The 27,005-nt window shown below is 36.9% G+C and overlaps 1 protein-coding gene across 14 annotated transcripts in view; it reads left to right on the top strand.

Annotated features, from left to right (window-relative positions):
• The window catches only part of ITPR2 (inositol 1,4,5-trisphosphate receptor type 2), a 499,386-nt gene that overhangs the window by 251,978 nt on the left and 220,403 nt on the right, over positions 1–27,005 (top strand). For all 14 annotated transcript variants that reach the window (XR_010148345.1, XM_063786880.1, XM_016923764.4 and 11 more), the window contains 3 exons: positions 4,138–4,266; positions 5,443–5,563; positions 22,241–22,431. Coding sequence is in view for 13 of the 14 variants with exons in the window: in XM_063786880.1 (XP_063642950.1) it covers positions 4,138–4,266; positions 5,443–5,563; positions 22,241–22,431 (441 nt within the window). In the remaining variant the exon portion in view is untranslated. The remainder of the gene's footprint in view (positions 1–4,137; positions 4,267–5,442; positions 5,564–22,240; positions 22,432–27,005) is intronic.

Genomic DNA, 27,005 nt, shown 5'->3' on the forward strand with positions numbered 1-27,005 from the left:
TGATGGCTGCTTCCAACTTCAGTTCTTTGTGAAATGTTGCCTTATACAGAGATACCACCAAGCTGTTTAAATAAACAGGAATCCTTGACCATCCCCACCCTGCCTGCTACATTCCCTGTACCACTTGCCCTGCTTTATTTTTCTCTAGTCTTTTTCTTTTCTTTATTTTTACTACTTAGCATGTTATATATTTATTAGTTTGTCTATTGTGTGTCTCTCTTGATTGAGAGAAAGGGTCTAATAGAGTAGGGACGTTGTTTTGTTTGATTCATTGTTCTAACTTCTAGTCCAATATGTAGCTTCAATTTAATAATTTGTGTCCTTATTACGTCTGACAAATATATAGTAAAATTCATCTGGAAGTAGAAGAAGACAAATATTTCAAATGATGGATTTTTTTTTTTCTTGGAAAAGACAGTGATGGTCGACTTGGTTGTTTCAAGTTGTGAAACATATTACAGATTGGGAATCATTTCATTCTGTGGAGTTAGGTTAAAATATATTTTTTAAAAATCCATGGAGTATATTAGAGATTTGGGGAGAGATTTAGGTACTCAGTAGTGACACACTATAAGACAAACCTCAGGTAACCTAGGAATGAAACAGGAATTAATATTTAATAAATGTTTTGAGGACAATTGAATATCCGTATGGAGAAAAATTAATCAGAATTCATAAATTAGGTCACCTTCAGCAACAAATTGCAGATATTTTAAAGAGTTAAAAACTAGAATAAAAATGTATGGACTATTCTTTTCTTTTTAAGAGGGAGTTTTTTTCTTCTTTATATTAAATACTAATAAATAGTAATGAACAAAATAAATAACAGTGCCTGAATGTTGAAAAGTAGTTTACACAATGAAATATAATGAAATATTCTAAATAGAATGCAAAAATACATATGAAATGACAATTGAAAAGAGCTCATAAAAATATGTTAAACTCATACTAAATGTGCAGTCATTAGGTTTTTGGAAAATGGTTTACAGGGCTTGAATTGTTTGTGTATGACAGAAGATAGAAATGAAATGATTCCATGAAAAAGAGGCCAACCTTGTTAACAGCAAGGGAAATGAAAAATAACTTTTAGGTATAATTAAATTGATAAAAACAATTATAATTTACTGGTATAGCAGTCAGTTCTCGTAGGAAACACATGGCACATTTCAAGAAACGAGGGCAGATTTAAGAAGGGATAGGAGAGTACTGAGGGATTTTACCACCTCTAGACCCTGAAGGCACATGGAGCAGGCATTATTACTAGATCCTGGGGAAAGCCTGGAGACATGGAGGAAGGGCTTCAGTAGCAGCTGTTTCCAGAGAACACAGAAGCCCCTACAAGGAGAGGGAGATGGGGATGGAGGCAGAGGTAGAGTAGGTGCCTGACTTCTTTCTCTCCCACTCTATAATCTCCTGCAAGAGCCTCACATTAGCTGAATACAACCAGAGCCCCAAAGCAAAAGCTATTTGGTGGTAATAAGGGACCATCCTGTGTATCTGTGGATAGTTTGTTGATAGTATTGTAAATTTATTATTTTAGAGGATCAGCCCAGCAAGCAGTATAAAACTGTCTACATACCCTCATCTGGTGATTCCTCTTTTGGTGAAATATGCCAAAAAAATCTGAAAGTGAAAACAGTAACTTTGCACAATTCTTTATAATAGCAAAAAAAATCACATCATAAAAGATGAGCAAGAAGGAAATAACTAAGAAGATAAGAAAATGATTTGTAATATTGGTAATGTGTACCTCAGCTCATTCCAAAAATGGATTAAAGCATGATGGTGCATTAGAATTATGGAATAAATATAGCTTTTTAAAGTAAGTGTTTAGATAATGGCAGTACATGAAAGTGTTTTATAGGAAAGAATGTTATGTGAATATGTGCAAATGGATTAAAACTTTTAAACTATATGTATTGCACATAAAAAGATCATTTGATATGATGTAATTTTACTTGAGCCATGGCCAATCTATTGTAAAGAGAAAATAAATTAAAATAAAAGAAAATAAAGAAATATTCATATGTATGAGGATCATTTTCCTGAAAAATTTTAAAAGATTTTAATAAGTGCTTCCTACATTTCTTGGCTGTCATGATATTGTAATATAAGATGCAAGGTGAAATGTTATCATTCATAGGGGACAGGAAAAACATCTTGAAAAATTATTTGAATTTCTTGTTTAAATGAACTGAGGACTAGGTTCCACATAGCTTTGTAAAACACAGACTTTTCATAACCCAGGATTTTGAAGAAAGTCTTGATCCAGAAATAGATTATTTTTATTAATCCACTGACTAAAAAGCAAATTTCTGGGTGGTTTTTTGGCAAGTGTCCAGTTGCAGAAAATGCAGTGTGGTATACTCTAATGACTCCAGAGAGTCCCACACAATTGCATGAAATGTCACTGAATGAGGGAGGTCATTTGTTTTGGTTGTGATGGAATTGGTCTGCTACCTCTTCAACTTTATTATATTTTTAACCTATGTATCAGAAAGGTTCACTGTAAAGCCAGTGTTAGGAAGATACTAAAAGAAGTAAATCCTAATTCTTATCCATCATAGGAAGATCAATTTTATATTAGATCTGGGACCATGTAAATTAAATTAAATTTTAATCCTAGGTTAGATGTTCCAGGAATATAGCCCAACCTAAAGTTAACCTAAAACAAAATAAGAGTCCTTAATCCCTCTTTCATTTAAAAATTTACTAAATTATTCATTCATTTCACAAACGTTTGTTGAACATCTTGTGTATGCCAGGCACCATGTTATATGCTGGAACAATAACTAGAAGGTTACATAATTTGACATAATTTATTTCCGTTAATTGCACTGTGCCTGCAGTTATCCTATGAAATTAGATACCCTAAAAATCTTTAAAAACAAAGTCAGGTAGGGGTCAATTAATAGATGAGGAAAAAGTGAACTGCTCAGATGGGAAGTGACTTAGATGCAAAACAAACCCTGTTCTCTTTCTGCTGCCTCCATTTGGCAAATGCTGGCATTAGTGCTCCCAGATCTCAAAACAAAAGCCCCGGGACACATGGTTTGAGAAGGAAAATTTTCTCTTTTATGAATTTGTGTGAAAGCTTTTAAAACAATATCAGATTAAGTGACATTGACTTATTCTTTTAGTTAAGCACCTTATTGAAAATTTTTTAAAATTACATAAAAATTTGGATGGTCTAAGAACATCTGGAACATCTGGCCACCATATTACCCACCACAATTTTGTGAAAATTTAAACTTTCTTTCTCTGCTGCAGTTTTTCAGTCTTTTCTAACATTCTCTGCCCACCACTCCCACTTCTTTTTCTTTTTATCTCTATGTTTTTCTGTCTTTTCACCAGCCAACTTTTTTTCATGTGTTTTTAATTAGGTATCTTAGCTTTTGCAGTTTGTTCATGCTGACATTGAAATTTACAGCAAAATGCAAAATGACCAATTACTGCCTCATTTCATCAGATGTAAAGATCAGAGCAGGAGCCAGGGATGCTCTTTTCTGGTCTTTCTCCAGCTTCAGCGTTGTCTCTTTGGCTGAGTCCACTCTGAGAAGAATGCACGCAAACCTATACTTCCATGCTTCTTAGATAATCCATGGATGATAACATCAAAATTATTGGGAAGGGTTTGATTTATCTTCTCCTACCTTTCTGTTTTCCTCTCCAGATGCTTTCTGTGTTTGTGTCCTCCAATTTGAGTGAGGGTTAGGAGTGAAAATGTTTGGAGTTACTAACTATCATTAATCACCTTTCTTACACTTAGAATGACTGTTTCGTCTTTGGTCTCTTACATTGAGTGGAAAAGTGTTCTCCAGCAAAGCCAAGCTTGGAGGCTGAGGGAGAGGTTGGTGTGCAAGAGAAGGGAGAAGCAAATTAAAAAGAAGAGGCTGGGGGTCTGTGAAAGAATTCTGGTTTCAAGGCTGAAATGACAGGCTAACTTGATGGAGAAGCTACTGAAGATTGATACAATTTTCATGATTTCAGGCTAAAATGCTTCTCTTCTCAGCAACTTTAAAAAGCAGAAGAAATGTTACTGACAACTATTTCAGGACAATTTTTAGGTGGTTCCAATACTGAATTGTGGTTTAAAAATGTGATAAAACATATTGAGTTGTTTTATTTTCTCTCCAGGTTTGCAACACAACTACAGACAGGAAACATGCAGACATCTTTTTGGAAAAGTGTGTTACTGAGTCAATAATGAATATTGTGAGCGGCTTCTTTAATTCTCCCTTTTCAGACAATAGTACCAGCCTCCAGGTAAGTTAAACAATTGCAAAGCATTCTGTTGCAAAGAGTTTCTCTTATTTGAGTAGGAGAAAGTTTTTCTGGTCAGGAAGTCATTTCCTACACTTCAGATGTTTATTCTTCTCTTATATTATTTACTATTATGCCTCTTTCTGAGTTTACCAAACTTTACTTTAAATAAAGAGACCTCATCTTTACATTGAATTATTTTTCCTTTTTCTCTAAGCAGACTAAGAACTTCATATCTGTATGTTGATTGCCAGGTGTTGAAATAACTGCACAATTAATTCTTTAAATGATAGACATTTTGCCCCTAAAGTTTTACTTTAGTAACTTATCCTAAAAGAATTAACAAAGATTTATATACTAAAACTTTTAATTCAAGTATTTATAATACTAAAAATTTAATCAATTAAACATCCTTAAAAGGAGGAAAAGCTAAATAAATTATATCTGTAGGATGGTTTATTATATAGTAATTAAAAATCATGTTTTAAAGGGAAAATTGATGACCAAGAAAATAAACATGAAGTAATATTAGGCCACTGAATTCCATTATAGTATCATCCAAATTTGTTTGTGTAAAGAATACATGCATCAAAAAACTCAGAGAGTAAATATCTTCAAATATTGATACTGTATCTCTATGTTGTAGCATTCTTGATGATTTTCATTTCTGTGGTCCACAAATATTCTACAGTGATTGTGTATAACTCTTCTAAAAATATCATTTCAATTATACTTTCTTTAGGGAAAAATTTTAAACTATTAGATAGAACCATAGGAAATTGTTTCTGTAGTTCAAAATGGTTGTCTCCTCTACTTGCCCATCATATGAAACCAAAACAAACCAACCAACCCAGAAACACCTGCTTATTTGCTCATGGGAATAAACCATGGATTATAAAAGATATTCATGTTATTGGCTTCAGGAAATGGCATATTTTTCTGATTAAGAATATAATTAAAATGAAAATAATCAATTCCCTATAGTGTGTAGCATGTTGCCTCTCATGAAGAGAGTATCTAATAAATGTTTCATGAATGAGATATTTATTAACTAGCACTGAAACGTGAAAGATTGTATTTTATTTTATTTTGATGAACCTTTCTGAGAATGCATAGATGCTACATCAGGGCTATTAATGGTTTAGCATCTCTTTTTGCCTACCTTCTTTCTGGTTTTAGACACATCAGCCAGTTTTTATTCAGCTACTGCAATCTGCCTTCAGAATTTACAATTGCACCTGGCCAAACCCAGCGCAGAAAGCCTCAGTGGAATCCTGTATCAGAACTTTGGCTGAAGTGGGTAAGTCATAGTTTGAGTTTTACTTATTTTTACATTTCTTGAAGAAATTAGGTTTTTGGCTAATGGGCAACACAAGCAGCTTCCCAATTTACAACTTAAGAAAACCAGTATGTTTTCTGTTAAACTGAAGAGCAGCCATCAGCAAATGATTCTGAATGTTGCATACTTTTTGGGAGGAGGATATAATCATTATATTAAAAATCTTAAATTTAATATTATTGCATATGGAACTTTAATATGGCTCAGTCAGATTTTAGAGGATTTTAGTTAATTGTTACCTCAGATTTCACTATGGAATTGTCTTGTCTATTAAGTGGCCTGACTTGCTAATACCTTCATATGACATAGGACTTTTTGAGGGTCTTGTAGTTTTCCAATTTTGTTTGAAGTGTGTCAATATTCAAGGCTTCAGAAATTACAAATGAAATTGAAGGCAAGGGAATTACAGCTAAAGGAAGGTGAGTAGATTCTAGAAGAGTTTCTCATAGATTCTTCTTTGTGTATGGGGGTGGGGTGTCGAGAGAGAGAGAGAGAGAGAGAGAGAGAGAGAGAGAGAAAGTTAATAAGTTAATTAGGGCCATTCCCCCAATGGTGGAGGGGAGAGGAGAGAAGAAATGCACACTTGGCTGTACTGAACAAAAAAGGAAGAGCTTGATCATCCTTTCAACTAATGGTGGCTCTGCAGACATTGGGAAAGGCAGTTTATAGCGTATTTCATTATCAGTCATCATCACTGTTAACATTTGTTGAGTACTTACCATGTGCAATGCCAACCATTTACATGCATTATCTCATTTAATCCTTAGATAGGTTTTAAATTATTTACATTTGATAGTTAAGAAAACAGAGAGTTTTATAGGTTATGTAATTTGGCCAGGGTTATAGCATGCCTCAACAAATATGTGAGAAATGAATAAATGACTTAACTAATTAATGACCATTTAAAATGTTTTTAGTCATTTCTCCCTGTTTGCAATTTGACCTAGGTTATTTTATATTAACAAAATTTAGTGATAGCCCCGATTTTGATTTGAATACATTGAAAGGCAGTTATAACCCAAGAGGCTCAATTGAAAATTAGTGGAACTAATAGACTAATAATACAGTTGACTTAAGTAATTAATTATAAATGAGTATTATACTTAACAGACTTTCTGTATACCACAAAAGAGAATGTAATATGAAAAAGACGTCATTATCAATAGCAACAAAAACATTAAACATCTAAGGGTAAACAATATGAGAGAATAAAATTTTACTATATTGAAGGATATAAAATATTTTAATAAATAGAGAAACATAATTTCTTGATTGGAAAATTCAGCTGATAAAGATGCCAGTTCTCCTCAAATAAACTAATAACTTTAATGTTTCCACACCTGGAACCATTCTTTGCACATACCCTCCTCACCTCAGAGCCCACATGAGCTGGGATCCCCCTTGGTGGGCCACACCCCACAAGGATGCTGTCCTTTTGCAGCTTGGCCTCTGCTACCCTCCTATGGAGGGGCATTGCCCTCATCTCTGGTCTTAGTCTGTTTTGTGCTTACTCTGTTTTGCACTGCTATAACAGATTACCTGTGACTGAGTAATTTATCAAGAATAGAGATTTATTTCTAACAGTTCTGGAGGCTGGGAAGTCCAGGATGGAGAGGCGTGCATCTGGTGAGGGCCTTCTTGCTGCATCATCCCATGGGGGAAGGCAGAAGGTGGAAGGCAAGAGAGGAAAAGAGAGAGAGAGAGAGTGAAAGGAAGGGGACTAAACTCATATTTTGATTAGAAACCCACTCCCAGGATAATTAACCCACTCATAACAGCATCAATTCATTTATGAGGGCTCTGCCCTCTTAAAAGTCCCACCTCTCACCTCTGTTTTATTGAGGATTAAGTTTCTAACACACGAACTTCGAGGGACACAATAAAGCCATAGCACCTCCCTTGGGCTGGTGCTAGGTCAGGCTGCTCTGCAGGGGATCCCCTTCACCTGGCTTGGCCTCTACCTCTCTATCCTGGGCCACTCCTTTGCATGGATACACTCCTTGACTGTAACCCCCAACCCAGGCTGCTCCTCGCATGGACACCCTCCTAACTCCACTTGAGTTCTGATTCTCTGCAGGCAGTCCTCCTACATAGACCTTCCACTCCCTTTTGGGTCCCCACATTCTGGAGCGCCATGGCTCTTTTGCACATCTTACCCAGCACGGGCACTTACTGCTCTGCGCTCCTCCTAAAGATTTTAGAACTGAATGGTGTGGGAGGGGAAGTGAAGAGGTACAGGAAGAGGAAGTGGTCACAGTATGTATCGTATCAAGAATAAAGAAGGACACACAAAAATAAAGAAGGAGAAATAAAGAAAGAGAACCTAATTTTTATTTTAAAAGGATGCACAGAAGAAAGTGTTCAGAGAGATAAATAAAATTTTAATATTGATTATCTCTGAGTGGTGGATGGATGATGTGTGGATCTGGTTTTCTTCTTCACACCTTTATGTAATTTCTGCTAATATATTACTTTCAAGTTATAATGAAACAGCAGTAAATGTATTTTTATTTGGGCCAAATCAGTTAGGAAACACACTAACCAATAAAAGATAAAATCAAAGGAAAAGCAAAGAAATATGATGGTGTTAATTTTTACATAGGAATACATTGTCTTAGCTGCTAAGTATTTTTCTTTCAGTATTTCACATATTAAGGCAGTCTCTTCTCTTTTTCCTTCTTTCTCTCTCCTCTTGTTCCTCCTCCTCTACCCCTCAATATTTAGCAAATGCAAGGCAGGGAAATACCAGTTGGCCCTACACAGGGCATAGCGGGCATGTTGTTGATCACATGTATACATTGAGAGAAAAAGAACTTGGAGCCACAACTGAAATTCCATGTTGTGACTGCTTTCTGAATTCTGACTTCAGTGATACTCACTGTGTAATCCAATCAGTTCATGCATAGAATTGCAGAGATTTGGGGGCTTAATATAGTTACTGAAACTATATTAGTCTAAATACATCTTTTATTTCTAAGTAATAAGACTTCATTTCCTACCATGTCCATACTGGCCAAAGCATTATAATTTAAGAGGAAATTTTAGTTCCTTTTCGTATGCTATAAAGACATGTGTGATAAGTCTAAAAAATAATTATATCGAAGGGTATAATCAAGATAGGTGAAGAGTGAGGTTTCCATATCAATCTCAGTTTTCTCTTTGTGAGAAGGCATGCCTTCTTCGTTTTCCTTGTTGGTCCCTTCCATCTGAACAGTTAAGGCTCTGGAAATTCTGTCCCCACTCTCCTTCTGCATTTGTTCCTCCCCTCCCCTTCCCCGCATCGTGGCCTCATTAACCCTTCATTACTTTCTTCTTGGACCACTGCAGGAAATTAATGTTATCTCCTTCTGTCTTTCCTTATTTAGATAAGCCCGATACCAGAGTAATCTTTCTGAAGTGAAATTCTTTGTCGGTTTAAAAAATCAACACTACATCCCCAACCTTCAGCAACATCCCTTTGCCTAACAACCTAAGGCTAGATTCCTCACTGTTACATCTAGGATGCTCCCACATGGCTCACACTAGCTTTCTCGAGTTTCCACCATTGCCACTCCTCAGCATCTTTCCCATTACTCAACTTTTTTTCTGCTCAAATTCCTCCATAGCCACCCTTGGCTCCTACATCCAAATCTGAACTCACCCCATTCGTCCACGTATGCCTTTCTTAGAGTCTGTGATATGGTTTAGATGTTTGTCCCCTCCAAATCTCATGTGGAAATGGGATTCCGATGTTGGAGGTGGGGTCTGGTTGGAGGTGACTGGATCATGGGGACAGATCTGTCATGAATGGTTTAGCACCATCCCCTTGGTGATAAGTGAGTTCTTGCTTGGTGAGTTCCCGTGAGATCTGGTTGTTTAAAAGTTTGGGACTTGCCCCGACTCCTTGCTCCTGCCCTCGCCATGTGACCCCGTCTGCTCTCCCTGTGCCTTCCACCACGAGTGGAAGCTTCCTGAGGCCTCACCAGAAGCTGGATAGGTGCAAAGGCCATGCTTGTATGGCCCGCAGAACGACGAGTCAGTTAAAACTCTTTTCTTTATCAATTATCCAGCGCCAGGTATTTCTTTTTAGCAACACAAGAACAGCCTGATACGGTCTCATTTCATTCTAACTTACATCATCACAAGTACTATTCTTGTCTCCCATATTAGATTTTGATGGGCAACTATAAAGCAGCTGTCAAAAAGAAATTAATAGAAAGTTGTTACCTAGGATGAAGGTGAAAAGCAGATTCTGCTTAATGATGATTAGACTGTATGCTTTTTGGTTGTTTTTGGACGCTGGTCATAGAAACAGAGAACCAAAGTGGAACACATTCAGAAGTGAACCCTCAGTCGTCAAGGGATCTAAAATCACCTCACTTTAGTAATTGAAAACATTTGAAATATTTAGACAAAGAAAAGAAATCTGAGGAGGAACACAATAATTATTTTTAAACTTTTGAAGGTTAGAATGGGCTGTTTTTTTTTTTAACAGGTTCCCAAAGACAGAATTATAACTCATATATGGCAGCTGCAAGAGGCAGGTTTCTGTGCTACTTGAAAAAGTAACTCTTTTGCAGTTAGTACTCTTTTAAAACCTTAGGGGTCACAGTGGATTCTTCCCTTTTGTTTACTCTCATTAAACACAGCAGCAAATTCTGTCAGACCCATTTCCAGAATCTCTCTTTTTCTTTCTCTTGTGTCACCCTTGTCCAAATCTACCATCATCGGACATGGATGACAGAAGAGTGTCCTTACTAAATGTGCCACTGCAATCCATTGCCTGCACAGTTGTTAGAGGATCTTAACATGTAAACCTGAGCATGTCACTCACCCACTGACAACTCCCCACTGCACTTACAAAAGCCCTTCCTCATCTGAGCTGGTCTAGTCTGACCTTTTCCCATCACCCTCCATCTCCTCCAACTCTGCTCCATCCACACTGACCTTCTTTCGGAGTCTCATCTGCTTCAGGCATTTCCTCACCTGAGGACATTTGCATATGCCATTCCCTCTGTTTGGATCCTCTTCCTGGAGAATGTCACTTGCTGGTTTCCTCCATCAGTCAGATCTCAGTTCAAAATATAAGGGCTCAGTGAAGTATTCCAGAACACCCCCCATGCGGTGTCTCAGCTTCTTCCTGCTCCTTATTATCTTAGACCATTTCATTTTCCTCTTAGCTCTTGTCACTATTTGAAAGCAGCTTGTTTGTTTATTTATTGCTTCTTTGTTGTCTGCCCCACCCCCCTTTAGCATGTAAATGATAAAAAGAGGAACTTTCCTTTCTTCACCACTGGAGCCTGAAAGTGTTTGTTCTTGACTAAGCAGATTAATAAGTGTTTGTTGACTGACAATAATCCATAGGCTAGGAGTTTCACAGAGTGAAAGTTAGGCTTAGAAAGGTTAAGTAACTTGTCCAATTAATAAGTATTTGAGTCGGGTTTGAAAGCCAAGTTTCAGCCAGGCACGATAGCTCATGCCTACAATCCCAGCACTTTGGGAGGCCAAAAACAAAATTAGCTGGGCATGGTGGTGCACACCTGTAGTCCTAGCTACTTAGGAGCTTAAGTGGGAGATCTTTTCTGCCCAGGAGTTCACAGCTTCGGTGAGCTATGTTCGCACCACTACACTCCAGCCTGGGTGACAGAGCCAGACCCTGTTTCTAAAATAAATAAATAAATAAATAAATAAATAAATGAAATCCAAGTTTCTTTTGAGTACGAATTTTATGCTTTATCATGTTGCCCCAAAAGTCCTGTCTTAGAAAGTCCTAACATATAAACTAGAACTATGGACATTTGGCTTACTGGAGTCAAAAGACAAAATTACAACAAATTTTATTTAAAGATCTAATTGCCTTTTATTTGCCACTATTACCATGTCAACCCTGTTTCTACTACTCTCGCCAATACTTTCAACATGAAACTAGAAATTTAGGTTAAGTCAGACCAAGAACCTTCAAAGCCCCAAGTAAGGAAACCATACTTAATTTCTGTAACCAAAAATAAGGACTGCAAGATCTTATCGTACATCAACTGAGTGCAAATCAATCACTTTAATTGAGCTAACTCCTTCCTAGATTGGTGGGATCCAACCCCACGAAAATTTAGCCAACAGCTAAATACCCTAGTCAACTGGCTTCAGTCTACTTAACGATTCCATTCTAGAATCAAGCAGCACCTCAGTTGCTTTTTAGACAGAAAAGGGCTGAAGAAAGTAGAAACAAGGAACAAGAAGCAAATTGGCCTTTTCAAAGTTCCCTTCCTTAAAGGGTTAAAAAACATCATGCCAAACTAGGCCCCTTTTAATGGAATGCCATGAATCTCCTGTTTTCTTGGATAAGGCCCATTTCAGAGTTCTGCTTGATTATGTGGCACTTAGCATGAATGACTTCATTCTGGCCTGGTCTGCTGGGGCCTAGTGCAGGAGGCTAGATCAAAACAATGGCCTTCCATAAAACTTTGTTGGGTGGGGATCTGTCTGACATTTTACAACTCAGGTGCAAAATTATTTTTGTGTTTCAGCAATTCTTTAAAAACACACAGAGGCACTAAAGTTTAGCAGAATTCAAGTATGCAAGAATTTTTAATATTAAACAGAACAAGGGATATGCATATTTAAAATGCAACAAAGTCAAGAGAGTACTTTGTTTATAAGGCAGATTTTCAGTGCATTTCCAAGTTGATAAACACATTGCTGTCAATGTAAAGATCAATTATAGTCATATTTATATAACATTTTATGATTTGTAAATTGCTGTCAAGTACAGTAGCTCAACTCATCTAGCATCAAAAATACTTCATTCTTTTTCTTAGTTGTACATGGAATACAAAAGGTAGTAAAAATCAGCAAAAGCACTCTCTAAGTCAGTGTTTGCTTTGCTGAGAGCAGCAAGCATTTACTGAGTGTTGGAAAATCTAGTGAAATCTATGATGTGGACATAATTCTTAGCTCCATTTTATAGATGGGGAAATGATGTTATCAGGGTTTGGCAGCTTTCTGAAGGTCACACAGGTAGGCAGGGCCTGAGCCAGGATCTGAATCCCTTCTGCACTGACGTGCTAGCAGCATTAACCTCTCCTATCACAAATCTCTGCTCTGCTATCACAAATCAGTTTAAGCAGATGTGTTACCTGTTTTATACCGTATGCATTATGGATCAAGGTGGTAATTTAAGCTATACATGAGACAAATATATAGAGTTTTCAAATAAAGTAAAAAGAAGGTGAGGAGCTAGTGAACTGAGTTATAAGGGTTTTGGGAAAGTTCTTTATAGAAAAAGAATACTTCCTATCATCTATTGCTTTTCCTCCTTTCCCTTGATTGCTCCAGAAGTTTGCTGTAACTTTATCTATTGCCATTAATGTTTTGAGGCTATGATCCTCTGTGAGTTTACTATGTCATGTCGAATTTTTCTGATAAAACTTCAGAAGTTTTTAAAACTGAAGCCACGATCAATTGTGAATTTACCATGTATATCATGTTAGATTTTTCTGATAAAATGTTTTAAACTTTTAAAGGCTAAAGTGCTTTTGAATGTCTTTTTATATGTAGAAATTACTGATATTTACCTCCATTGTTACACTGTCTTCTAAGATGTAGGACTTGAAATTGATAAGAAGATACAAGCTTTTAAGTGATCATAAATGCAAATTCCCAAGCAAAGTCATTACATGCAGGGGGCCTAACTGGAATGTAAGGTATAAACATCTTTATCATCCTCTGCCCTCAATGAGCTAAATTAAGGGTGATGGTGGGAGCAAGTAAGGATGGAGAGCTCTGCAGTAAATGTACACCATGGTGTTCACAGAGATTTGAGAAACGTTCAGGCCATTAAGGCTATGCGAATTTTTTTAATGCACTTGGTCAATTGCTGTTCCTCAGTTTATTCGTTTATTTAAAGTAAAATAGCACATGGTAGAAGTATAGGACTTTGAGAAAAAGTATCCAAGAATTACTTCCATATTATTGCTCTTAAAAAAGAATTTTACTCCATGTGTTTCATAATCTTCAAATGATTTGGGGGAATTAATGCTGGGTACTTTGTTGGCAACATAATCTATTTTCCAAGTGGAAATTCCATAAAATATCTTTTACAAATGTTTTGAATAATAAACATCAATTTACAAGCCAACTTGTCCCAAAAAATTGTACATGTAGAAAATATTAACTCTTTCAGAAGAGAAATTCAGTCTCTATTAAATAAACATTTTATCTATTTTAATCTATCTAAGGTGTTGTGGTTGATTTTAGAAGGAGCTTGACATGATATATCCCTGTGATCACAGTTTTTAAAAACTCAATTATTACTAAAAAAATTAAATCTGAGTAAGTTATAAAATAGGACAATATCATACAATTTTTCACATATTTATTAACTCAACTGATTTATAATGATTCCTCATTATCTGAAATGCATTATTCTAATTTTGGGGGAAATGCAATATGTCAAACCATGTTTTCTACCCTCGATTAATTTCCAGTATATTAGGGGTAGATATAACATGTACAGAAATAACAAAGCAGAATAAAACTAAGTACCCTACCTGTTATAAAATTCTAGAGCCTGACCTTGTCTATAGCACAGTAGGTACTCAATGTATATTTATCACATGAATAAAATAAATGAATACAAATAAATGAGTATCTCATTCTTCTCTTTGGCTGCATAACGTCCCATTTCATGACTATTAAAATAGATTTAACCTCACTATTGGATATTTATGTTGTTTTCAATCATTTTGCACATGTGAATAAGGTAAATACCTAGGAGTAGACTTTTTGGGTTATTTCACTTCTGACGGATGCTGCCCTCTGTAGAGATTGTTCAATTTACACTCCACCAGCAATGTAGGAGAATGTCTTTCTTCTTCAGTGCGTTAGATTTTTGCCAACCTTGTAAGTAAAAATATTTTTATAGTTTTAATGTGTGTTTCTCTTTTTTATGAGTGAGGAAAAAAACATTAAATGATTGTTATTTCCTTTTCTGTGAACTGTCACTTCTTGTGCTTTCCTTATTTCTCCTAATAGGTTTTTTTCTTAATAATTTGTGCAACCATTTTTAAGAAAATGATCTCTTTGCCTATAAGTAACAATTTTTTTCTTTTTTTTTCTTTTCTGATTTTTTTTTTTTTTTTTGAGACAGAGTCTTGCTCTGTCGCCCAGGGTGGAGTGCAGTGGCATGATCATGGCTGGCTACAGCCCCGACTCCCCTGGGTTCAAGTAATCCTCCCATCTCAGTCTCCCGAGTAGCTGGGACTATAGGCACGTGCCGCCACACCCGGCTAATTTTTGTATTTTTTTGTATAAAGAGTTTTTACCATGTTAACCAGGGTGGTCTCAAATTTCTGGGCTCAATCAATCCACCCGCCTTGACCTCCCTAATTGTTGGGATTACAGGTATGAACCACCGTGCCCACTGTATTTTTTTTCTTGCCATTTGTCATTTGAACTTTTATTTATTTTTTGGCATGCAATATTTTTAAATTTTCTTTTAGGCTTTTAAGGTTTTCTTTCATCTTCGGAATAGCCCTTATCAGCCTAAGATGTTTTTTGAATTCTCATGGAGAATTTTCATAGTTTTGGTTTGTCTCTTTGGGTTTTGGGAGTTGCTGTTTAAAATTGTGAGCTATCTGGGATACATTTAGTTGTGAGGTATAAGGTGTGGAACCAACTTTATTTTTTCCAGATGACTAGTCAAGTGTGCCAATACTAGTTCTTCAATAACCCATAAAAATTACGTGCATTATTCAATGTAAGGATTAATTGAGGATTCACTCAGTATAATTTGAGTGCCAAACAGGAAAGATGAATTTAATATATTTGATGTTCTTCCTGTTTATGTATACTGGTGCTTCAGTACAGATTTATTCTGGGTCCTTTGACATGATACAGGAAATGTGCCATTCTCTGTCCCTGCCATTCCACTTTCCTGTGCTCCACCTGGGCTGTGCAGTAGAACTTGACAACCAACCAGGTTTTCTAATTAATGCTTACACTTTCTGTTGCCTTTCCCCCCTACCTGTCAGTTTATCTAGCTAAGCATTTTTCTCCATGGCACCTATCACTGCATTGTTTGTATTCTCAGAGATTTTGGTCTGGCAGATACCATCAGTAATTCCATCTAATTAAAATTTTTTTATATAATAAGCAATATTTAATAATAATAATTAGAAATAGATTTTGATTACATCTTAAAATCACTGCAAAGACTTGTCATATCCAGAGAACTTCCGAGATTTATAAGCCTAATTAGACAGTTGCCTAAAAATAAAAAAAATTGTGAATAAAGATAGCCTATTTTAGAGAACTGTTATCTCTAGGCAGAGCTCTACAAAAGATAAATGCATTGATAACAACCCATCCTCTCTCTTATTAGTTTTTTAAGGGATCCATGTACTTACTTGCTGACAGTGTATCCTTAACAAGGTGTATCTCAATTGCATTCCAACTTAGAAGTGAACTAGGAACAAGTATTTTAAAAAATATTTTAAACTTTAAAGTGACCCTTTGTATTAAAGTACATAGTTGGAGTTAATGCTATAGGCCAGAAGAATGGCTAACTGTAGTAAATTTATTAGCTCTTCCTTATTGAGAGACAGATGGGGCAGAGAATAACTGCTAATCCCAAGAATACATTCCAGTTCACATTTTGACATTTTATATATATATTTTATATATATATATATATATATATATATCTATATATATATATATACCAGAATTTTTCTAGCTTAGTAAAAGTAAGCTAACTTTGGATTGTGTTTTTGATTGCATTTGAAAAATATTGTTCTATTTATTAATGTCCTTGTAAGTGAAATGATAAATTAATATTTTCATTTTTTAGACATAATTTTCTTTTTTGTTTTTTTCTGCTTTAATTTTTAAACAATGGACAGCTAAATTAGCATTGTTAATTTTGGTTTTGGATTAGTATTTATACTATTTGGACAGTGCAGCGAATTTATTTCTGACCATATCTTTAGAAATATTTGTGTTTTTACAATTGTTTGAAAAAACTTTGTCTACAAAGCAGACTTATTTTGACTCAAAAAATCTTTTTCTCAATTGCATAGTTAATTTTCTATTATTGCCTAAAAATTGTCATTTAGCTCTGTTCAAAGTTTACCTACAGTCGTGGAAAGTAGTATATTTTACCTTGCTAATTTTCATTATACAATTCATGTGAAGACAGGAGACTAGATAATATCAATCGAAATGGGATGGTTTGAGGGAAACAAAAAAACCTTTCAACAGAGTTTGGGATCGTGGAGTCTCCCTATCCTGGTTTGTCCACGGTGCTAGCTATAGAAGAATGTGTTCCATCAGCAGCTTACAAGAGATTCTGGAGGTGGATGAGATTTCCCTGAAGTCACTAATAAAAAGGCTGCATTGTTAATAACAGAGGTGCTGCCATTGAACTAAATTTTCACTGGTGTCATTAGAAAAATATTCATTGAGCACTTCTTTGTGTAAGTCATAGTCATAGCAACAACACTTATTTGATGGTCAATTTCACCTAATGTACCTGATTCCTAAAGGGCAGATAAATCCCAATCTCCTCCCCAATTTGTTTAAATGTCAGTGGAAACTTGTTTGTAACATGTTTTGAGAAACATTTTATTTTCGTTGCTTAGAAAATAACATAGAAGCGGTATTGTCTTCTGTTTGATTTTTGAAAGTTTAGAGCAAACCCAGTTTATGTGTGAAGCAGCCAGAAAAGGATGAAAATCTTGCCAGGATTTGATCATGGTGCAGGATTAAGTATTTATAAAACTATGTGCTGTTTGGCAGAGTTGAGGCCGTCTGTCCTTCAGATGAGACAGAAGTGCAGTTGCACTGCTGTGTGTGAAAGACATAAACAGAGATATTGCATGCTTTGGGAAAGGGAAGCGTATCATGAATATTAGGAAAACATTTACTAAGGAAATTTAAGCAGTGGTGAAATTGATTGTTTAAGGTTGCCTTATAGCTGTTATTATTTCTATAAAACTTCAGCGTGAGTTTTTGTCTACATTAGTACATGTTTTTGGTGTGGCTAGTGAAAATTATCTATTTTCTTTCTTCCTTTCTTTTTCCTTTCCTTTTCCTCTCCTTTCCTCTTCTCCTTATCCTTCTCCTCTCCTCTTTCCTCTCCTCCTCCTCTTCCTCCTCCTCCTCCTCTCCTTCCTCCTCCTCTCCTCTCCTCCTCCCCTCTTTCCTCTCCTTCTCCTCTTACCTCTCCTTCTCCTTCTCTTCTCCTTTCCTTCTCCTCTCCCTCTGCCTCTCCTCTCCTTCTCTTTCCTCTTCCCCTTCTCCTTCTCCTCTCCCTCTCCTCTCACTCTTCTTTTCCCTCTCCCTCTCCTCTCCTCCCTTCTCCTCTCCTCTCCTTCTCCTCTCACCTCTCCTCTTTCCTCCTCCTTCTTCTCCTCTCCTCTCCTCTCCTCCTCTCCCTCTCATCTCCCTCTCCCTCTCCTCTCCCCTCTCCTCTTTCCTCTCCTTCTCCTTTCCTCTCCTCCTCTCCCTCTCCTCCTCTCCTTCTCCTTTCCTCACCTTCTCCTCTCCATCTCCTCTCCTTCTCCTTTCCTCTCCTTCTCCTCTCCATCTCCTCTCCTTCTCCTTTCCTCTCCTCCTTTCCTTCTCCTCTTCTTCACCTCTGCTTCTCCCCTCCCCTCCCCTCTCCCCCCATCCCCTCCCCTCCCCTCCCCTCTCCTCTCCTCCCCTCCCCTCTCCTCTCCTCCCCTCCCCTCTCCTCTCCTCCCCTCCCCTCTCCTCTCCTCTCCTCTCCTCTATACTCTCCTCTCCTCTCTTCTTTTCTTTCCTTTTTAGAGACAGGGTTTTGCTGTGTTGCCCAGGCTAGATGCAGTGGCTATTCGCATCACAGTGCACTACAACCTGAAACTCCTGGACTCAAGTGATCCACCTGACTCAGCCTCCTGAATAGCTGAGGCTACCATTGCATCCAGCAAATTGTCTATTTTCAAACAAGTTTTTGAGTGTCTTTAAGCTTCAGAGAATTTTCACCAGCTGGTAATATTATCTACTATTTGCTTTCCTTTCATTATATGAAGCAAGCCAGATTATCTATCTATCTATCTGTCTATCTATCTATCTATCTATCTATCTATCTATCTATCTATCTATCTATCATCTATCTATTCATCCAATTTTTTTATCCCTTCCTTCCTATTTTCATTCATTTAAAGTAAGCCTTCTGGGGACTATCATTATAACTTTAAATATGATCTTTATAGTTCTGCTATAACCATTTAGGACAAAAAATGTAGCACTATGATATTAAAACTTTTCCAAGTAGAAGAGAATTTCCTAACCATGGAAATAGCTCATGGATCTTTTTTCATTTGTTTCTAACTTAATTTTCTTCTTCAGATTCATACTTAGTTGCCATAGTTTCTCATATCCATGTGGACATGTAAAAATTATTTGCTCTTTTTTTAGAGTAATTTTTTCATAGGGGGTTCATTGAAGAATTTCTGAGCCTTTACGTATTTTGAAATGTTTTTGTTTGGGAATTACATTTGATTTTTAGTTTAGATGGACATAAAGTCCTTGTTTCAAAATTTTTCATCTATAAAGGTATTGGATCTTTTAGCATTCAATGCTGATGATGATAAGTCTGATGCTAGTCAGACTCTTTTTAGGAATCATCTTTTCTCTCTGGAAGTACTTGATATTTTCTCCATACTATTGACATTTGTATATTTTTCTACGGCTGGCCATAAATTAGCATAACTGTGTAGTTTAAAACAACAGAAATTTTACTGTCTCACAATTTGGAAACTAGGAGTCTGGAATCAAGGGTTCATCAGCACCATGCTCTCTCTGAAGGCTCCAGGGAAGAATTCGTTCCATGCCTTTCTCTTAGCTTCTGAGGTTTGCCGACAATCTTTGGCATTCTTTGGCTTGCAGCTGCATAAATCCATTCTCTGCCTCCATCTTCACATCGTGTGTGTCCCTCAGGTATTTCTCTGTGTCTCTCCTTCCCTTCTTATAAGGACACCAGTTGAATTGGATTGGGGCCTACCATGATTCAGTATGACCTCAACTTAACTTGATTACATCTGCAAAGACCCTATTTCCAAATAAGGTCACATTCAGGGAGAGTGATGATTAATACTTCAACATATACTTTTTGGGGATGCAGTTCAACCCAAAACAGCATTCTAAAATTCTACCAGAATACGGCCAATATGCTTACTTAATCCTGTTTAACATATTGTGGACCTTTTCAATTTGGAGATGTACATGTGTCTTAAGCTCAAGGAAGTTGTCTTATATTGTTTTCTTAATAATTTCTTCTCTCACATTGTATCTGCTATTTCTTTCTGGAACTTATATTTGTTAGATATTTAAATTCCTGGGTTTACCCTCTTTATTTCACAGTCTCTCTGTTTTATTCTGCTTTTTGATCTTTTATGCTTAATTTTTAGAAGATTCCTTGACTTCCTTTCCAGATTACCAATTGTGTTTCTATCAGTTATTTTTCAGCCAATTTTTGACATGTTTATGTATGCAAGGACATTTTAATTTCTAAGATGTCATTCTTCTTTCTGATTTTCTGATTTTTTGGATGCAGTATATACTCAAATTCTCTGAGGACAGTAATTAGGATTATTTAAATATTTCTTGCTTTTCCTTGAGTCATCCCTGTTTTCACTAGGATTGGTTATTCTTAATGGTATTGGTTTTCCTTGTGATCCTTGGTGGTGTGTTCGTAATTAGGAAAGTCCGTAATGACTGGCATAGGTTTCCACTGCAGTTTTAAAGGCCTGTTTCCTTCCTAGAATTCTTGTATAAATGACAGGGCTGACCTGGAATTCTGTATGAGAGGCCAAAAGCTGACCAAATGATACTCAGGCTTTCCTTTAGGCTGTGTTCGTGTTTGTGTGCGTGCATGCATATGTGCATGTGTGTGTATAGCAGAGGCAGACTGGGAACACCAGTAAGTGTTAAGTAAGGAGGGCTTTGCGCAGGAGTTGGAGAATTTAATGTATTTCCTCTCTCTGCTGGGGCTGCCTCTTCTCTCTCCCCACATTCTATCTTTTTTTTTTTTTAGATGGAGTCTAGTTCTCTCACCAGGCTGCAGTGCAGTGGTGTGCAACCTCCGCCTACTGGGTTCAAGCGATTCTCCTGCCTCAGCTTCCTGAGTAGCTGGGATTACAGGCACGCACCACCACACCCAGCTAGTTTTCGTATTTTTAGTAGAGATGGGGTTTCACCATGTTGGCCAGGATGGTCTGGATCTCCTGACCTTGTGATCCGCCTGCCTCGGCCTCCCAAAGTGCTGGGATTACAGGCGTGAGCCAACACACCCAGCCCACGTTTTACCTCTTACTTGATGGTCTCTGCCATTACTTCAAGCTCCATTTTGCTTCTCTATCAAGTTCTAACACCTGCATTTGGCATTCTGTCCAGTCAGGTATTCTACTTTCTTGAGAGAACATTTCTTCATTTCTCTGACTTTGTCCTCCAGGTAAAAACTGCTTCTGCCAACTGCTATGTCTATGCTAATCAGAGGGAGGAGGGCCTTAGCTTCCCAGCTCTTCAGCTGTTATTATTTTTTTTAATCCGTTGTCATTGATTTAATTTGGATAAAATATAGAAAAATATATCCTTTGTATCTTGCCTTTGTCTTTTTTTTTTTTTTTTGCTATACAAGTTTTTCTTCATGTTTTGTGTTATTTCTTTTTTTTTAAATTATACTTTAAGTTCTAGGGTACATGTGCACAACGTGCAGGTTTGTTACATATGTATACATGTGCCATGTTGGTGTGCTGCACCCATTAACTTGTCATTTACATTAGGTATATCTCCTAATGCTATCCCTCCCCCCCTTCCCCCACCCCTCAACAGGCCCTGGTGTGTGATGTTCCCCTTCTTGTGTCCAAGTGTTCTCATTGTTCAGCTGTTATTCTTTAATGAGTTGCCCCATATCCCTGCTGCACTTTGTTTTGGTTGACTGCACACCTGGGAAGACCTTTTCTAACTCTAATCTCTTGTGGGGCAGTTTCTTCTCTTCTTTCGCTGATGGACTAATCCCATCTTCATTTTGCCTTGCAAAAATGCTTCAACATTACTGCTTTCTTTGTGACAAGCATTCTCAATTTTCAGTATTATTGTGATGTAAACTTGTTAAAATATAAATTTCAGCAGATCTTGGGAAGAGAGCAGATCTCAGGAAGAGTGCCCTCTTCCAATGCAGATGTTTTACACTCTTCAACTTGTTATTTCTATTCTCAGATGTTTCATCACATACAATTTTGTGTGCACACAAACACTACTTAAATTAATGAATGGAGTGGAATAATTATATCGCGTGTTTTATGTCTGCTTTCTTATTTATGTTGGCATCTGGGAAGGTACAAATATGCTGGTTGTTATACAGTGTTTTTCTGTATTGATGCTGTATAAAGTACATTTCAAGCATGAATCATTAAGAAATCAAATAAGTTCTTGAATGTTTCATGAACCCACTTTACTAATTGGTCTTAAGAATTGAAATACATTCAGGTTAGAAGCTTTTACAGTTATATAAAACAAGTTAATGGCAGAGTTTAAAGATTTAATATTTTTTCTTTTATGTTTATAAGATTGTATGGATAATATGTAAGAAACTTTAGTCAAATTAAGAGGGAAATATTTTAAATCTTTCTTTTTCAGCAAAAAATCGTGGAATTGCCATTCCAGTGGATTTGGACAGCCAAGTTAATACTCTTTTCATGAAGAGCCATTCAAATATGGTGCAGAGAGCAGCAATGGGTTGGAGACTATCAGCTCGCTCTGGGCCACGCTTTAAGGAAGCTCTTGGAGGGCCTGCTTGGGATTACAGAAATATTATTGAAAAGTTACAGGTACATGAAAGCATGAAATAGCATTAATATTTTCTAAATTATATTTTTAAAAAATATGTAGTCACATAAATAAAATATGGTTAAAAATATAAAGTTCTATTTGGGGACCAGGCCTTGCTTTACAACTCTCTACTACCACTGCTCTTTTTAAACATATAGCTTCCATATGTCGTGAGTTATTTTTTAATGAGTGTATATTATTAATAACTCTGTTTTGATAGTATAGTAGTGAATAGTGGGTCTTAATATCAAAATAATGATCATAATAGCAATGATAACACTGGTAAATCAACTAAATTTTCATAATCTTGCTTCAACTTATGTTTCAGTATTCCCTTCTAATCCTTTGGTAAGAATGATCCAAGCACCTTGCTCCCAAATTACTTGTATAGTATCTCACTCCTGATTTAGGCCTGGAAATTGTATTAGTTTGCCAGGGCTGCTGTTGCAGAATGTCACAGACTTGGTGGCTTAAACAACAGAAATTTATTTTCTCATAGTTTTGGAGGCTAGAAGTCCAAGATCAAGGTATCAGCAGGTATGCTTTCTCCTGAGGCTTCTCTCCTGGGCTTGCACATGGTGGACTTCCTGCTGTGTCCTCATAGGCTCTTTCCTCTGTGTTTGCACATGTCTGTGTCCTAATCCCTTCTTCTTATAAGGATACCAGTTATGTTGGATTAGGGCCCGCTCATATGAACTCATTTTATCTTAATTACACTTTTGAAAGCCCTAGCTCTAAAGACAGTCACATTCTGAGGTACTGTGAGTTAGGCCTTCAACATACGAAATTTGGGGGAGTTCTAATTCAGCCCATAATAGACATCTTCCCATTCACATAATTAGTAGAATATTGCATGGAGTTGAATTGGGGTATAGTTTGAAGAAGTTTTTTTTCTACAAAATGGCCAAGACATTAACTGAAATAAATATTATGAGAGGTCACATGTAGATGAGTGTTATACAGGATTAGAAGGACAAGTTAGATTCAGAGAGTATGAGAAACCTAAATGGTATGAGACATTAAAAATTTGGGGGAAAATGCCATTATAAGTGGTTCTTGATTTGTAGGATAGGGTTATCTAAAAGAGACTAGAGGAAGAGGGACTAGTGAGAAGTTACTTAAGGTCTAAGCCAGGTGGTGATATGGATGAAATGAAGAAATAGGTGTTGCAGATAATAATGAAGGCAGGGTCACCAGACCTGGGGCTCTTAGGTGGAAGTAGAGACAGGGCATGAGAGGAGTTTAAGAGGCCCTGATGATTAGAGACTAGGTAGTATCATTAAGACTGTTTATTTTAAGAGCAGAGGAGAAGAGAATGCAATAGGAGGGCAATGGAAAATACAGTGAACTAGGGTAGCAGGCTACTGAGTATATTGGAAGTTAAGTCTATATTTGAAGATAATAGTTGGAGCAAGGATAGTGGTTGGTATCGCTAAAAGAGAAAATACAGTGATAGGAGAAAAAAAAAGAACGCCCTATGAGAGGCTAAGGGTAGCAGAATGGCCACATAAAGAGTGCAAGAAAAAAAAGTGGGTCAGAAAGGAGGAGGATCAGGAGAGCAAAGGGAGTGGAACATTTCAGAGGAGAGGTATATAGTAGTGTCAACCAGCACAGAGAGGGTGTGCCTTAAACTTCTTTTAGTAAACTTCTTTTAATAGATTGATATCCATTAAGTAAGTATTTATTTAGTGAAAATTCTATACTAGCCACTGTGTGAAGTGCTAAAGAGAGAGCCATGGGGTCTATGCTCTTCTGGGACATGCATTCTAACTCATTAAATAAATGATAAATTGTTGGATAATTAAAACTGCAATGTAAAAAATAGAACAGAGTAACAGCATGGTGGAGAATTACTGGGAGAGTGGCCCTGTAATTGTGAAGTTCCTCTCTGCCAGAGTAACAGTTGTGTTGAGATATGAATAATGAAGATGAATAATCTATTCCAAGATTTAGGTTCAGATAGTTTTATGGGAAGGAAATAGGAAATGCAAAGGTGCTTAGACAGGAGGTTGATGGGTTTGAAGATCCAAGAAAACCCACTGGGGCAGGAGTTTAGTGAGTAAAGGAAGAAAATATTATGAGATAAGGGGCCAAATCATGTAGAGACTTACATGGTGCTATGGCTGTGCCCTGAGTGTTTGTGTCCTCCCCCACCCCAAATTCATATGCTGAAATTCTAACCCCCAAGGGGATAGTATTAGGAGGTGATGTCTTCTGGGAGTTGCGATTAGAGTCCCTATAAAATAGGCCCGTGCAAGCTCATTCAGCCCTTCTACCATGTGAGGACACAGCAAGAGAAGCACCCTCTATGAACCAGGAAGTGCATCCTCACCAGACAGCAAATCTGCTCGTGCCTGATCTTGGACTTCGCAGCCTCCAGAACTATGAGAAATAATTTCTGTTGTTCATAAGCTACTCAGTTTAAGCTATTTTGTTATAGCAGCCTGAACAGATTAAGGCACATATTAAGGCATTTTAATTGTATTCTATGTGTGATGACAACTCATTGAAGATTTTCAGCAGAGGAGGGGCTGACCTGGTTTACTTTTTAAAAGATCACTGTGAATTCTGAGTGTATTATAAGATCCAGACATGGAAGCAGTGAATCTAGTTAGGTAGCTTTGCATTAATTCAGGCAAAAGGTGATGGTAGCTTGGCTTAAGGAGGTAACAATAGTAATGCAAAGAAGTGTATTAATTTTGTATGCATTTAGTTGTAGAACTAATAGAACTTGGTGGATGAATCGATGTGTTGTAGGATAATGGAAAGAAGAATCAAGGATGACTCTGGTTTTGATATGATTGTGTTATTTACTAAGATAGGAAGTAATGGGAGAGAAAGAAGTTGAGGCTGAGTTGAAATTAGGAGTTCTATTTGGGGAATTTTAAAGTTGAGATGCCTATTTAGATACCTAAGTGAGTGTGTCAACTAGGCTGTTAGATAAGTGAGTCTGAAGTGGTTTAGAAAGATGTCCATGCTGGAAATATAAATGTGGGAGTTCCAACATACAGATGTTATTAAAACCATAGAATTGGATGAGATTTCTCGGAAGAAAATGTAGATAGCAAAGAGAAAAGGAGCAGGAGCTATCAAGAGTTGATGAAGAAATAGTAAGGACATAGTGGAAAATAAAGTGTGGTGTCATAGAAGTCAAGAGCAGAAAGTGTTTCAAAGAGCAGAAACCAGTGTGTAAAATGGTTAGGAGTGATTAAGATGAAGACAGGCAAGTAAACCACTGAGTTTGGGTGATGATCACAGCTAACTGGTGCTCAATAATAAAGATTACTAGCATTTATATGGAATAAGTGGCCTGTATGTGTTAGAGGATGTTCTATGCACTTACCTTTAATCCTTGCAGCAAACTCACGTGAATGTTAGTATCATTATCCTAAGCTTTCAAGTGGGGAAACAATGACTTAGGGAGGTTGCATAGTTGCCTCATGACCAAAATAAGAGTTAAAGACAGAATTCACATCACAGCAGCCTGAGTGCTATTTGTTTAGTAGATGAAACAAAGAAGAGGTAATCTAAACAACAGGGACATTTAATTAAATATTGTCATATTTGATAAACATGCTCTCCCCACTTTTATATAATATCTAGTTTTCCCCTTTATGCTAGTTCCCATTAGTCTCTTTTAATTGTTTTCAGACATTTCTCAGAAAGCTTATTTAGAGTGGTTGAAGTAGAAATGATCACTTTTTCAGAAAGGGAAAGAGTTAAAACATGAATTAACATAATTTATAAGAAATCAAGAGGGTGACATCCCCATCTGTGCTTCTGTAGCTAAGAGTGACAATAAGCAATTGGCAATGTTCTGCTTAATAAAAATATGCCATAGCTATGGGTGAATAAATTGTTCCTTTATGTAAGAAGTTAGTTTTTTTTTCTTCTAATGTAGTTTAAAAATAAAATGGGGGTGCTTTAACCATTAAAGAATGTTTAGGAAATTATGATTACCTGCAGTTCATTTTAGAAACATATCAGTTAAGATGCTTTCAGCTTTAAATAACACAACATTCAACTAAAAGTGACTTAAATAATAAAGACCATATCATTTCACATAGCAAGAAACCTGGAGCTGTGGCTTTCCTTGAGTTTGCTAATTGTAGGCCTGGGCCCCTAAAACTAAAGGTCTGTAGGCATTCAGCTTGATGCTGGTCTCCCAGGGTCACACGAGGGCTGTCTCAGATTTTGGATTCACACCCTCAAGCTGCCTTGAGAGCAGTAGGTGGTTTTGAAAGAACCTCCCCACACACCACATGTACCCTGCTGTCTCAGCTGACTTCACCTGATGTCTCATTGACTGGGACTGTGTCACATAATCATACCTGGACAGATTGCTACAGGCGGAAATGGGATAACCATGCCTCTGCTTAGAGTAATCAATCTTGACCCTAAGCTGAGGGGGCTCATCCCCTGAGAATGTTGTGGCCTGACTCAGAAATGACATTGAGATTCTGTTAGCAAGGAAGAGGGTAAAGAAAGGCTGTTGGGTAGGTGACCAATAGGGTCTCTCAAAAATTATAATTTGAAATTCTGTTGAATGTCACTGAACCCATGTATAGTACTA

This window comes from Pan troglodytes, chromosome 10, assembly GCF_028858775.2.
Source record: "Pan troglodytes isolate AG18354 chromosome 10, NHGRI_mPanTro3-v2.0_pri, whole genome shotgun sequence".
Lineage (NCBI taxonomy): Eukaryota > Metazoa > Chordata > Mammalia > Primates > Hominidae > Pan > Pan troglodytes.